We start from the raw sequence: 14,806 nt of genomic DNA, 5'->3' as shown, positions 1-14,806 counted from the left end.
ACTGTCTGTTAGTTTCCCTGTTTTTGCCAAGATATTCTCTGCTGTTGTTTGTGACCTGAATTTGATCTTAAATGGTCTGGTCTTAACTGCACTGGATTTCCCTAGTCTATATATTTCTTCAATTTCTTTTCCTGTTTCTTGTCCATCCTCTTGTACTTCTAATATCTTGTTTACCTTTTCCTTCTCTTTTACTCTTGTGGTCCTATTTGGATTATGCTTCCCTTCCATCCCTAATATAATTATACATTTCTTTTTGTCCGATAAGTCTCTATATTCTACTTCTCTCTCATCATTTTAATAACTGTGTCCTTAGTTTGTTCTTTCAGCTGTTGTGTCACTATATTTCTAAATACAATTTTGTTGTTCTCTTGGACTTTTCTCCAACCCTGTGCTTCTTTTGCTATGGACTTTATTATTATTCTTTAATTCCTCATTCTCATCTTTTACTTCTTTTAACCGTCTTTTTAATTCTTTTATTTCTTTAGTTAGGTTTTGATTCTCCTTCTTTAGTTCTTCCAGTTTATCAACTCTTTGGTAAATAGTATTAAACCCCTTCCATACGGGGCCGCACACGTAGGCGTCATGGGGAGCGAGTGTATTTGCGAGGCTGCCATATCGGCGTCTTGATTATATTTATTGTAGTCGCCCCTCCATAATGACATTCTTTCTAATTCTTTTGTAATCGCATTTTCTATGGTTATCAAAATTCACGGGTGAAGAGAGAACGATCGATATAAGCGGTGACTATATTTTATGATGCGAGTATTATTACGACACGTCGTACGGCTGGCATTGGCTGCTGCCACCGAGATCTAAGTCCATGACGCCTACGTGTGCGGCACCGTATGGAAGGGGTTAATTGGTTAAACCTAACCTCCCATGTTTCGTTCATTTTTTTTTTTTTCTTTCTTATTTTCTTCTCTAGATTTACTAGTCGGGGAGGTTGTCACCTCCTCCCTCATTAAATCCATAAAAGCAGTTATCTTCTCTTTCCATTGAGCTGCTATTATCTATATTTCTGCTTTTGACACCTCTGCTTCCTTGTTCTCCCTCGTCTGTGTGTTCTGCACCCCTTCCTTATTTCCTTCCATTTTCCTCAGTAATACCTTTCTCCTTTTTCTTCACCTTCCCATTACACCACGAGCTTTCCCCTTCCCTACTAATACAACAAAGGTACTCCCTCATTGTTGAGATTGATGAAACTTGAATTTTTCCTGGAGTTCCAAACTTCATTGTCACTTCGACCGAAGTGTGTGTGTGTGTATTGTGTGTGTGTGTGTGTGTGTGTGTGAGTTTTGTACACATGTGCATGCATAATAATGATTATTTAAGAAACTATGCATCTATCACATCAGAGTTCACAGTCTAGAAGCAGGAAATTACATTAATATTAGATATGTTTTATATTCAGTATAAAATTTATGAAAATACCTCTTTTTTTTTGTACATATTTATACTTGTGGCATCAAACACCTTGTTTGCCAAGCCTTGTAAACATGGCTATAGTTTCTTGGTTTATATATTTTATATTTTAAATCAATTACTCCAAATATACTTGTACATTTAAGTCTTGTACAACTCAACACAAAAGCATAAATTTCTTCACATCCAATTATTATAAATATCTATGCACTATGTCTATGTATGATAGTTATGTTTAGCAAAAACCCGCCTATTTATTTGTACAAAGTTCATTTATGTTTGTATTCCAGCTGACAAGCAACTTTGCATTTGAGAATGGAAAAAAATGGGAAATCTCAATAAACACAAACCTGTCAGGGTCACCAAAGAAAATGAACTATGTACAGGAACCACATATAAAAGCATCAATCAATTGTTATTAATCAACCTTCACCTGATATTTAAGAATCACACTCACCGTGACTCAGAGAAGAAAAAATAAATTAAAAGGGTTTGGCAGGAAAGCTGGTTTTCTTAAGAGCTATATCCAAAACTTTATCCCTTCAACAATGCACTGTAAATATTCTAATTTATCTTAACCAGAAGGGGAGCAGACCTTATTCATTTAATTAATTAGTCTATTGCCTCTTGCAGACGACCCAAAGCCTGATGATAGTTGTTATCAATCAACCTCTTGGCAAATCTACTCCTCAATGAGGAGAGGGAGCTGTGCTTTAACAAACCATCAAGAGGCATTAGATCCTATCACTTTTAAATGATTAACCAAAACTTTCCACTTCATAACAATCATAATTCAGAATTATTTCCGACACTATATCTTTGCCAAAATTTGTTTCTTTTAAAAGAATTCTAATAAAAGGTCAAAACACATAACTCACCAACTGATTCTATTATCATTCAGTTTGTACTCTTGTACTAGAAACAGCAATATTGCATTTATGTTTCATGATATTTGTGTGACCAACATTATATAAAAAATAAATACATAAATAAATAAATAAAATAAGAGGCATTTTTTTGCATAACTTCTTACAATAATTAAATCTCAAACACTTGTCGAATTCTAACTCTTGCTCTTTCAGATAGTTTCTAAGGTTGACATCCTCAGCAATCCAGAATGGCAAAGCAGATCTTCACAGCATAGTGTCTCATTAGGGTCAAATCATATGGAAGACTTAGAACTCTGAAAAAGGGAAATACAATACATATTTAAACAATATGATGTTGTTGTTGTTGTTGTCGTTCCCTAGACTGTCTGTCCGAGCAGTCCCGTCTCCCCAAGGAAGGCCACAGCCGAAACTGGGTTTTCCCACAAATCCTTTATAGAGTGTATGTTGTGTTGTTTGCGTGCATGATTGTGTATAATGCAGTCTTCCATTATGTGTTGTATGGTATGGGGTGAAGTGTTACATCCTGGGCAGCTGTTCACAACACGGTCGTCCAGCCTCTTCTGGTAGCTTAGAAGTGCTGGGTGGTGACCGCATCGCAGTCTGGCCAAGTGATGTTGACAGGGGTGGTGATATGGGTTTGACTACAATGTGGGTATATGATGTGCTCCTTCATCAACAAGGAACCAAGAGATTTTCAAAAAAAGGAAACAAATCGGTGTTGTACGACCGTAGGATGGGTGCATGCCTTAGTCGGCTACCTCCCTTATAATGTGGAAGAAGCTTTTTGGTATACAGATCTATCTATATACCAAGGGGTTTTCCCCCCTTACATGGGAGGTAGCCAAGTCAAAAGGCATATACCCACTCCCATCTACCACCCTTTCTTCCTTCTCATCTTAGTTCCTCATGAATGATGGTTGCCCCTGCATCCAGCCCACTGTCCTGGGTCAAAAGCAATGTAGTAGGACAGCACATCCACAGTAGGGCCTCTTCATTTAATTGGTGAACCCCCCTCTCCATTCCCTCGTACAGGAAAATAGAAGACAGGGAGAAATCCCTTTGGCTGCATCAAAATATCATTCATACATAACCACTCCCTACCCCTCCACCTTCCTTGCATCACAGTGTCATCTATACACAGACATTCTCCACACACCCCTATCTCCTGCCTTCTTCCTTAATAAACATTCCCCTCTTGTTCAATGCCCTTTTACCCCATCCATCCATCTCATCCTCTGTCATCCCCTCAAGATCACTCCCTACAACTCTGCCTTCAACACATCTTTTACTAATCTTCCTTCATTTATTATTTCCATATGCCCAAACCATCCAAATAATCTTTTACCAGCCCTATCTGGCACCTCCATTTCCACCCCAGCTCTCCTCAACTCCTTTTTCACTCTATCCAACCTTGTAACTCCTACCATACTTCTCGGACACTTCATCTCAACCGCATTTAAAATTTTCCTCCCTGCCTCTCTTAACCACTTCGGTACAATGATGCCTACATAGGTATCATGAGGAGCAAGTGGGTACACAAGGATCCCAGCATTGGCATCTTTATTATATATTTTTGTAGTTCTACACGAGTTACCCCCAGATCCTGTGAACTGGTTTGATCATGTTTTCTGTGTTTATTATTACTCAGAGTAAAAGAGAATAAGTACTACAGCAGTGACTTTATATTTCATAGTGCAAGTTGTGTGATGCAAATTACATGATAGCTGATGCTGCACACAAGAATTTCAGTCATACTGAAGTGGTTAAATCCCATGTTTCTGCCCCATACAGTACCATTGGCACCATCACCTCTTCATACAGTTTCCTCTTTGCCTATTTTTCATTACACTATTTAATCTGCCTAGACATTTACTTGCTTTTCTCTTTGCATCTACTCCCTAATGCCTATTTTTCATGACACTTTTTAATCTACCAAGGCATTTACTTGCTTTTCTCTTTGCATCCATTCCCTAATGCCTATTTTTCATGACACTTTTTAATCTACCAAGGCATTTACTTGCTTTTCTCAATCTCCAATTTACTTCCACCTCCACTCCTCCCTTTACTGCCACATGCAATCCCAAATACCTAAAGCTATCCACTTCTTCCAGCCTCTCTCCTTTAAGATTTACAGTACTACCTCTCATTAACGGATGTTAATTAGCTGTGTTTGCTGTGTTTTCAGTGTTCTTGGTGCTGTTGTTTAGTGCTGTGCAATCACTATACCACCCAAAAACCATTCCAAATCAATGGATTATTCACATCAACGGACACCGTTACCCCCCTTTTAGTCCGTTAATGAGAGGTAATACTGTAGTTCCAATTTACTCCCATCCTCTCCCCTTGTTCATCTCATCATCTTACTTTTACCCACATTTACCTTCGACTTTCTCCTTTCCCATACCCTCCCAAACTCCATCACTACTTCCTCTAATCCCTCTCCTGACCCTACCACAAGTGCAGCGTCGTCAGCAAACAACAACTGGCTTGCCTCGCACTTCTCTCCATTTTCTTTAACCATCTCCATTTCCTTTCCCTTCACCTTCTGCACAACTCCATCCATGTACACACTGAACAGCCATGGTGACATGACACATCCCTTTCATAGTTCCACCTTTACCTCAAACCACTCTCTCCATTTCCAATTCTAATACAGGCTCTACTACACTTGACTGCAATTAATTGGTTTCCCACAATCCCATATATCTGCAAAACCTCCCACAGTGCCTTCCTGTCTACCCTGTCATAAGCCTTTTCCAAATTCATGAAGCCCAAAAAAACATCCTTATATTTTGCTAAAGCTTTCTCACATACTTGCCTTACTACAAAAATCTGATCCACACAACCCCTACCTGTCCTAAACCCACACTGTTCCTCACCAACTACTCCCTCTGTTCCCCTCCTAATCCTCTTAATTAAAACCCTCCCATATGCCTTCTCAACTACACTCAACAAACTAATCCCTCTGAAACTACTATATAAACTCACATTAGTCCCCTTTACCCTTGTAAAGTGAAACTACACAGACACTCCTCCAGTCCTCTAGAATCCTACCCTTCCTTAGACACACATTAACCCCTTCCATACGGTGCCGCACACGTAGGCGTCATGGGGAGCGAGTGTATTCGCGAGGCTGACATATCGGCGTCTTGATTATATTTATTGTAGTCGCCCCTCCATAATGACATTCTTTCTAATTCTTTTGTAATCGCATTTTCTATGGTTATCAAAATTCACAGGTGAAGAGAGAACGATCGATATAAGCGTTGACTATATTTTATGATGCGAGTATTATTACAACACGTCGTACGGCTGGCATTGGCTGCTGCCACCGAGATCTAAGTCCATGACGCCTACGTGTGCGGCACCGTATGGAAGGGGTTAAACAGCCTCACTAACCAGCCCACTATTACTGTACCTCCTTTCTTCAGACATTCCGCATGATGCCCATCTAACCCAGGTGCCTTACCTGTTCTCATAATCTTAACAACTACTTGCAACTCATCTTTTTTTTTATTTCTCCTCTATTTCTCTCCCATCACATTTTCTTAGCACCTCCCACTGCTACCATCAATCCCTCCCTAGCCTCCTCCACATTCAACAGCTCTCTAAAATACTCTGCCTACCTTCTCCTTAATGCCTCTTCTTCTGTTAACATCTGTCCTTCCACTCCTTTCCCTTTTCTTCTCTACTCGACTCCTTCCCCTTCCTCTCTTAATTTCCTTCCAAAACATCTTTTTATTACTTTCAAAATTTTCTGTCAACTTTTCCACCATTTTACATAAGCTCTCCTTATTGCTTCCTTTATCTTTTGTTTTGATTATCTTCTTTTTCTTTGCATCTTTCATATGTTTCTTTCATCAAACTTTGCAACCAGTCCCTGAATGCTCACTTCTCTTCTACTACCTTCTTTAGTTCACCATCCCACCACTCACTACCCTTCCTTCTATTCCCTCCCATCCTCCTTGTTCCATATACCACCTTTGCACACCTTGTCACTCACCCAAAATACTCCCATTCCTCCTCCATTCCTATCTCTACTCTATCCTCCACCACCTCCCACACTTTCAGCTTTTGGTACCTATGCTCCCTTTCTTTCTCATTTAACCAGCTTAATCTAAGCACCTCCTTACCTTCTACCCTTTTCATCTTTCTTCACCTATTCTCCACTCTCAACTTGCCCTCCACCAAAACTCATCTGATATTCCCCCACTCTCTCCCCTAACATGGACATCCAGAGCTATTCCTACTCTTTTCCTGGATACCACTACATAATTAATGCCTTACCAACCTACCTTCCATCCACCACCCACTCTAAAGTGTACTTATGCTTGACCCTTTTTCTAAACACTGTGTTAGCTATCATCAACCCTCTAAACACATCTCCATTAACCCCACTATGATTTTTACCTGGCATTCTACACCTCTAAACCACTCCATCTTGAGATCTCCAAAAACCACACTGACATACCTCCCAAAACTCTAAGCACTTGTTTATATCTACCCAAAAAGCCTCCCTTTCCTCTACACTATTCTTGCAACCAGGCTTACAAAAACAGACATCTCCCTTCCCAGTTTCACCTTCATCCACATTAACCTTAAGAAAACCTCCTTCCACTCCACAACATTACCTATGTCTTCACTTACTAGGAAAACCACCCTTTCCCTCCTTTGTCCTTTCCTCACTCCTGACACACTCCTTACTACACTTCAAAAAAACTCACCCCTCCTTTTCAATTTAGTTTCACTTAATGCCAATATATCCATCTTCCTACTCACATACATACATCATCTCTCTATCTGCACTTATTAACTTTTCTTCTGTACTTGATTCACCTACCCTTCCCCTCTTAATTTCCTTCCAAACATCTCTTTATTACTTTCAAAATCTTCCGTACACTCTTACCCCATTTCACCTCTTTGCCTCCTTTATCTTATACTTTACTTCACTTCTTTTCTCTGTACCTTTCATATGATTCTCTCGTCCTATTTTGTAACCAGTCTGTGAATGCTTGTTTCTTCTCTTCTACAACCATCTTTGCTTCATCATCCCACCACTCACTACCCTTCCTTCTATTGCCTCCCGTCCTGCTTGTTCCACACATCACTTTTGCACACCTGTGTGACTCCCTCCTTGAAACATCCCTATTCCTCCTAGTTCTACTTTCACTCCCACTCTCTCTCTCAGCTTCTTGTTCTCCTCCTTTTCTTTCTCATTTAAGCAGTTTACTCTAAGCACCTCCCTACCTTCTGTCCTTTTCCTCTTTCTCCATCTATCCTCCACTCCCAATTTAACTTTCAACAAATATAATCTGATATTCCCCCAGTCTCTCCTTTTAGAACATGTACATTCAAAACTCTTTCTACACTTCTCTCAGTTACTACTATACAGTCCATTAAAGCCCTATCTACCACCCTTCTATCCACCACCCTCTCCCATGTGCATTTATGCTTGACTTTCTTCTTAAACATTGTATTTACTATCATTAACTCTCTTTCAAGACACATCACCATCATCCACTACAATTTTTTCCTTGAACTCCTTACTTCCCAACCACTCCATCTATTGGTTCATCTCCTACCCTAGCATTAAGATCTCCCAATACCACTACATTGACATTTCTCTCTAAACCCTCTAGGCATTCAGTTAAACCTATCCCCAACAACTCCCTTTCCTCTATAGTCTTCTCAACACCAGGTCCATATGCACTTACATAAACCCATATCTCCATTCCCAGTTTCACCTTCATCCACATTAACCTTGAAGAAACCTTTCCCTCCACCACACACTTATCTATCTCTTCACTTACTAGTATAGCCACCCCTTCTCTCCCTCATCTATTCTTCACTCCTGACACCCTCCCTACTACACTCCCAAACTCAAACTTGCCCCTAACTTTCAACTTAGCTTTATTCAGTGCCAACAAATTCATCTTTCTTCTCACAAACATACTGCCTATCTCTTCACATCCACACACATTAAAAGGCCCAAGCCTTACAGTTCTGGTTGGAAAACCACTCCCAGACCTTCTTATACTTTTGCTTTTTTTAGGAATGTCCCCTTTAGGACTACAGGGAGTAGGATGCCATTTCTGTCACCTTTTACACCTGACGTGGGAATACTTGGTGGCAGTTTTCTTCTCCCCTACTACAGGGTTCGGCAAAAAAAAAAGAAATTAATATTCAGAGAATTGGTACAGGACAGTATTAAGGGGGTACGCGACACCTGGAGGTCATTTTCTAAAATATTTAGAGTAAAGAGCTGAAACTTCTCAGGTAAATAGGTATCCATATTGCCTACATTTTAGGTGAAGCAGAATGATGTATGTACACATGTACACATGTACGTATACCAGTAGCGACATTTAAAAGTGCACAGCACCATAATACGTGGACCAATTTGTTTTATATTTTGGCTATGATTAGTCAGTAGGCACACCTAGGGCCGGTCATTGAGTAATTGAACAATTTCCTTTATACTTTTGCATACAGGCATTTCAATTTTAATGTCTGGCAAAAATCGTGAAAAATACAATTTTTTTGCTCTTGTTTCCATTACTCCAAACTCTTTCATCCTATTCAAAATATTCGAACGATCAGCCCTAGCAGTTACTAAAAGTAATATTCCCTGTAAGTTTCATCTAAATCTGATGTATATTAGATTTTTTATGATTAAAAAAAAGTAGAAAAATATCGAACGGAGATATGGCAACTTGAAATATGAATATATCTGTAACTTGCTTATAGTTTCACCAATTTGACTGATTTTTTCATGGCTTAATTCTTATTATATAATAAGTACAGTAAAAATTATCAACATATTTTAATTATAAGTACTTTAAATACTGAAAAACTAAAGTATAAGTATATCACAGTAGTGACGACGCACAGACAACAACATCATATAATTTGCTTTTTTGCACCTTTGGCGGTTTCTTCATATGAAACCTCTCTGCTGGGGGTCTTCAGGGTATCTAAATCATTGGAAAGAGGTTTATTTTCCAGTAGTGGGCGCCTTCTCTTTCCTCATCAGATTCCCCTCGCCAATCTATGTTGGTAGGGCACCCCCTCCAGCATCATATGATGTCCCTTCTTCTTTCTTCTTCCTGTATAGCCTTGATCTTTTTCCTCTTGCTTTCTTCTTTGGATTTAATCTTCCTCTTTGAATTGTTTAGTCTAATGTTGTCCTTTACCTCTGTCACCGTCACAGAGGTGCAGGTGAGGGCGGTGGTGGAGTGAGAGGTGGTGAGATCTTTAGTCGTCTTTGACTGCTTGCCATCTTTAACTGCTGTTTTTTGTCATTGTGATGTTCTTTTGTTCTTTTTGCTACCCATGATGACTGTACTAAAGAGTAATATGTACTAGCTAAAGTAATAGATTGCAATGAGAGCTCATGAGACATGCGTACTTCCCTTTTCAGAGCTAGCCGGGAACTAACGCTTAGTTTCGCACAAAGTTGGCGAAATATTCTCCCTCCACCTTCCTCCCTTCCCCTCCACAATCGTATTGGTCGTTGATACACTGGGCGAGTGTAAATTCAATCAAATTTCAACGTTATTCGCTGCGCCTGAAGGTCCTAAGTGGCACGCCTCCCTCTAGTGTGGGTTGCGCCTTTATATCTGTCCCTTTAAACCTCACCCAGGACCTTTAAATTGCGCGTGGCTGGAAAATTATTTGTTGGGATTTGTTTCTAAGTGGTATACGAACATTTTGAACACAGTTTTGAAAAATGCCATATCTTGACCAAATTCACCCCCCCAGGTGTCGCGTACCCCCTTAAGAGTGGGGTGACAGCATAATGGAGGGACAGTCGCAGTATAATAAAGTATCATCATTTCTCTATTAACAGGGACAGACAAAATAATGTGTGACTCTGCTCCACAGGGGTGTCCCATATAGACCCTAAAATATCAGCTGCATGCTACTGAACAGCTTTGACACCACAATAATACGCAGCCAATACTCCAGATGGGGTATAAGGGAGGTATCCAAGTCAAAAGGCAAATACTTACCCCCACCGATTCCATTCCCATCCACCACCCTTTCCTCCCTCTCACCTCAGCTTCTCATGGATGACAGGTCATCCCTGTATCCTGCCCACTGCCCTGGGTCAGAAGCAATGCAGCAAGACACAGCACATCCACAGCAAGGCCACTTCACTAAGTTGGCAACATTCCCTGTCCCCTCATGCAGAAAGAGAAGACAGGGAATCCCTTTGGGATGCATCAAAATATCACTCTTACATAACCACTCCCTAACCCCCCTATCCCCTCCCTTCCTTGCATCACAGCACTTACCTGGTAAGATAGGAAAAAAATTTAAAAGATGCACGGGGACAGCAAGAGGTCAGCTGGTCTCTGCTGTGCTTTCCTGAAGTTCCATGGCTTTAGTTAGGACAATAGTGATGTCAATGGGAGGATAGTGCTGTTGGCAAAACAAAGAATAGTGTAAATCATTAACTCAACACTCAAGACTAATTTCATCAGTATAATCTAAGTACATAGATAGGAATATGGTAGCATGACCATGCTACAGCTGAATTATCATAACCCAATGTTCAAGTGTTTCTATTCACATGTCATTGCATACGATTGATGGGGTGAAGTTAACCAGGACAAACCCAAGCCCTCTCCACTCCAACTAATCATGCATCAGAATGGGGGATGTGGCTTATACATCAAAGTAATCTGACAGAAAGGGCATGCAAAGTTCAAGAAATAACAGCTACAAGTGCTCATTCACACACTATTATTCTAAAAAATATTTCTTCCACTTAATGCACGAGTTCTTCTGTGGTAAAATCCAAGCTAATAATAATAATACCCTATAACTATGAGTATATACCATAAGGCCTCTTCTACCTTGTAATGGACATAGCCAGCCAAGGCATCTACCCACTCTTCACTCATCTCACACCCATTTAGTTCAAGAAGTAACAGCTACAAGTGCTCATTCACACACTATTATTCCAAAAATATTTCTTCCACTTAATGCGAGAGTTCTTCTGTGGTAAAATCCAAGCTAATAATAATAATACCCTATAACTACGAGTATATACCATAAGGCCTCTTCTACCTTGTAATGGACGTAGCCAGCCAAGGCATCTACCCACTCTTCACTCATCTCACACCCATTTAGTTCAAGAAGTAACAGCTACAAGTGCTCATTCACGCACTATTATTCCAAAATATTTCTTCCACTTAATGCAAAAGTTCTTCTGTGGTAAAATCCAAGCTAATAACAATAATACTCTATAACTATGAGTATATACAATAAGGCCTCTTCTACCTTATAATGGACATAGCCAGCCAAGGTATCCACCCACTCTTCACTCATCTCACACCCATTTAGTTTCCCTTTTATCTTAGCTCCTTGTGGATAATTACCGATATACCAAAAAGGATTCTTCCTATTCATGAGGTAGCCAGCCAAGACATACATCTATCTTTCACCCCTCTTACACCATTCCAAACCCATTTGTTTCCCTTTTAAAACTCTCTATATGGGGCACCCTTATGGACTACAGCCACATATCATTTTGTCTGTGATAGAGGAAATCTCTATTCATTTAGAAATTATGCTACTTTATTATACTGTATTTGTCCCTCCGTTATGCTGTCACCCCACTCTTATTACTGTCCTGTGCCATTTCTCTGAAAATTAGTTTCCTTTTTTAGACTGAACCCTGTGGTAGGAGAGAAAGAACACTGCCACCAAATGTTCCCACTTGAGTTGTAAAAGATGACTAAAACAGGATGGGGATAGGACTAGGCATCCTACTCTCTGTAGCCTCAAAGGGGACATTCCTAAAAAAAGCAAAGGCATAAGAGGGTCTGGGAGGAGTTTTTCAAAAAGAATCCTAAGGTCTGTGTCTTATAATGTGCATGGATGCGCTACAGATGAGAGTAAAAGGGAAAAGATAGGCAGTTTATGTTTGTAAGAAGAAAAATGGATGTGTTGGCACCAAGTGAAAAAGTTGAAAGGTAGGGGCAAGTTTGAGATTGGGAGTGTAGTTGGGAGGGTGTCAGGAGTGAAGAGAAGATGAGGGAGAGAAGGGGTGGCTATACTAGTAAGTGAAGAGATAGATAAGTGTGTGGTGGAGTGGAAGGTTTCTTCACAATTAATGTGGATGAAGGTGAAACTGGGATGGGAAATGCGAGTCTTTGTAAGAGCATATGGGCCTGGTAGTGAGAAGACTGTAGAGGAAAGGGAGGCTTTTTGGATTGATCTAAACGAGTGCCTAGCCTCTTCATTCTGGGGCACATCGCACATCTGGCAGCATTAGCTGCCTGACGTGCAATGTTGCGTCATAATAATTGCATTATAAAAAATAAAGTCAGCGCTCAATCGTTCGTTCTCTTTCACCCGTGTATTTTGATAACCATAGAAAATATGATGAAGCCAGTTTAGAGAGAATGGAGGTTACTTAGGTACGACTACAATAAATATAATCAAGATGCCGACGTCGGCATCATCGAGTACCCACTTGCTCCTCATGCCACCTACGTAGGCGTCACCGTATGGAAGTGGCTAGAGGGTTTAGAGAGAAATGTCAATGTAGTGGTATTGGGAGATCTTAATGCTAGGGTTGGAGATAACCAATAGACGGAGTGGTTGGGAAGTAAGGAGTTTCAGGAAAAAATTGTAGTGGAGAGATAATGGTGGTGTGTAGCAAGAAAATCTATTATAGCAAATACAATGTTTAAGAAGAAGGTCAAGCATAAGTACACATGTGAAAGGGTGGTGGATGGAATGATGGTAGATAGGGCTCTAATGGACTATAAAATGGTGACCAGGAGAGAGTAGGAAGAGTTTTGAATATACATGCTCTAAGGGGAGAGAGTGGGGGAATATAATTTCTTTGGTGGAAGGTAAGTTGAGAGTGGAGGATAGATGGAGAAAGAGGAAAAGGACAGAAGGTAGGGAGGTGCTTAGAGTAAATTGTTTAAGTGAGAAAGAAAAGGAGAGGTACAAGAAGAACTTGAGAGAGGAGTGGGAGGGAGTAAAAGATAGAATGGAACTAGGAGTGGAGGAGGAATGGGGATATTTCAAGGAGGGAGTCACAAGGTGTGCAAAGATGGTGTGTGGAACAAGAAGGATGGGAGAAAATAGAAGGAAAGGTAGTGAGTGGTGGGATGATGAAGCAAAGAAGGTTGAAGAGAAGAAATGAACATTCACAGGTTGGTTACAAAATAGGATGAGAGAATCATGTGAGAGGTACAAAAAAAGAAGAGAAGTAAAGCACAAAATAAAGGAGGCAAAGAGGAGAGCAGATGCGTAATGGGGTAAGAGTATGACAGAAAAATTTGAAAGTAATAAAAAGATGTTTTGGAAGGAAATTAAGAGAGGAAGGTTAGGCAAATCAAGTAGAGAAGAAATGGTAAAAGGTGCAGATGAAGAGATAATAATGGAAGAGACGGCAGTAAGAGGAAGATGGGTAGAGTATTTTAGGGAGTTGCTAAATGTGAAGGTGGTGAGGGAGGGAAAGGTAGTTGCAGTGGGAAACACTAAGAAAATGAGTGATGAATGAGGAAAACGGAGGTGAAATAAGGAAAGATGAGGTGAAAGCAGTTATCAAAATGATGAGAGCAGACAAGGCACCTGGGTTGGATGGGTACAGAGGTGGTGGACTGGCTGGTGAGATTGTTTAATTTTTGTCTAAAAGAGGGTAGAGTGCCAGAGGACTGGAGAAGTGCCTGTATAGTTCTGCTTTACAAAGGAAAAGAGGACAAGTGTGAGTGTAGTATTTTCAGAGGGATCAGTATGTTCAGTGTAGTTAGAAGGCTTATGGGAGAGTTTTGACTGAGAGGATTAGGAGAGGAACAGAGGGAGTCATTGAGAAGGAACAGTGTGGGCTTAGGATATGTATGGGATCAGATTTTTGTGGTAAGACAGATATGTGAGAAAGCTTTAGCAAAAGGTAAGGATGTTTTTTGAGCCTTTATGAATTTGAAAAAGGCTTATGACAGGGTAGAAAGGAAGGCACTGTTGGAAATATTACAGATATATGGGATAGGAGGAACACTGTTAAGAGGAGTCAGACATTTCTAGGAGAGTAGTAGAGCCTGTGTTAGAATTAAAACTGGAGAGGGTGAGTAGTTTGAGGTAAAGGTGGGACTTCAAAAGGGGTATGTTATGTCACCTTGCCTGTTCAATTTATACATGGATGGAGCGGTACAACAGATAAATGCAAGGGTAATGGATCAGGGATTGGAGATGGTTAAAGAAAATGAAGAAAAATGGGAGACAAGCCAGTTGTTGTTTGCTGATGATATTGCACTTATAGCAGGATCAAAGGAGGAATTATGGAAATTAGTGACAGAATTTGGAAAGGTGTGCAAAAGAAGGAAGTTGAAAATAAATGTGGGTAAAAGCAAGGTAATGAGATGTACAAGGGATATGGCAGCAAACTGGAAGAGAGTATTAAGGGAGAGAGACTGGAGGAAGTAGATAGTTTTAGATCCTTGGAAGTGAATATGGTGAGAAAGGGAGGG

General features: G+C 40.2%; 1 protein-coding gene across 2 annotated transcripts in view; it reads right to left on the bottom strand.

Moving 5' to 3' along the window:
* Positions 1 to 566: 566 nt before the first annotated feature.
* Positions 567 to 14,806, bottom strand: part of LOC143023014 (TBC1 domain family member 13) — a 37,598-nt gene continuing 23,358 nt past the window's right edge. For both annotated transcript variants that reach the window (XM_076181452.1, XM_076181453.1), the window contains 2 exons: positions 10,610 to 10,736; positions 567 to 2,605 (listed from right to left, as the gene is read on the bottom strand). In XM_076181452.1, coding sequence (XP_076037567.1) covers positions 10,659 to 10,736 — 78 coding nt within the window. In that variant the 3' untranslated portion in view covers positions 567 to 2,605; positions 10,610 to 10,658. The remainder of the gene's footprint in view (positions 2,606 to 10,609; positions 10,737 to 14,806) is intronic.

Source organism: Oratosquilla oratoria, unplaced genomic scaffold (assembly GCF_046742065.1).
Source record: "Oratosquilla oratoria isolate Oo_2021 unplaced genomic scaffold, ASM4674206v1 SCAFFOLD275, whole genome shotgun sequence".
Classification (NCBI taxonomy): Eukaryota; Metazoa; Arthropoda; class Malacostraca; order Stomatopoda; family Squillidae; genus Oratosquilla; species Oratosquilla oratoria.
This window is presented reverse-complemented; position numbering and strand designations above follow the sequence as displayed.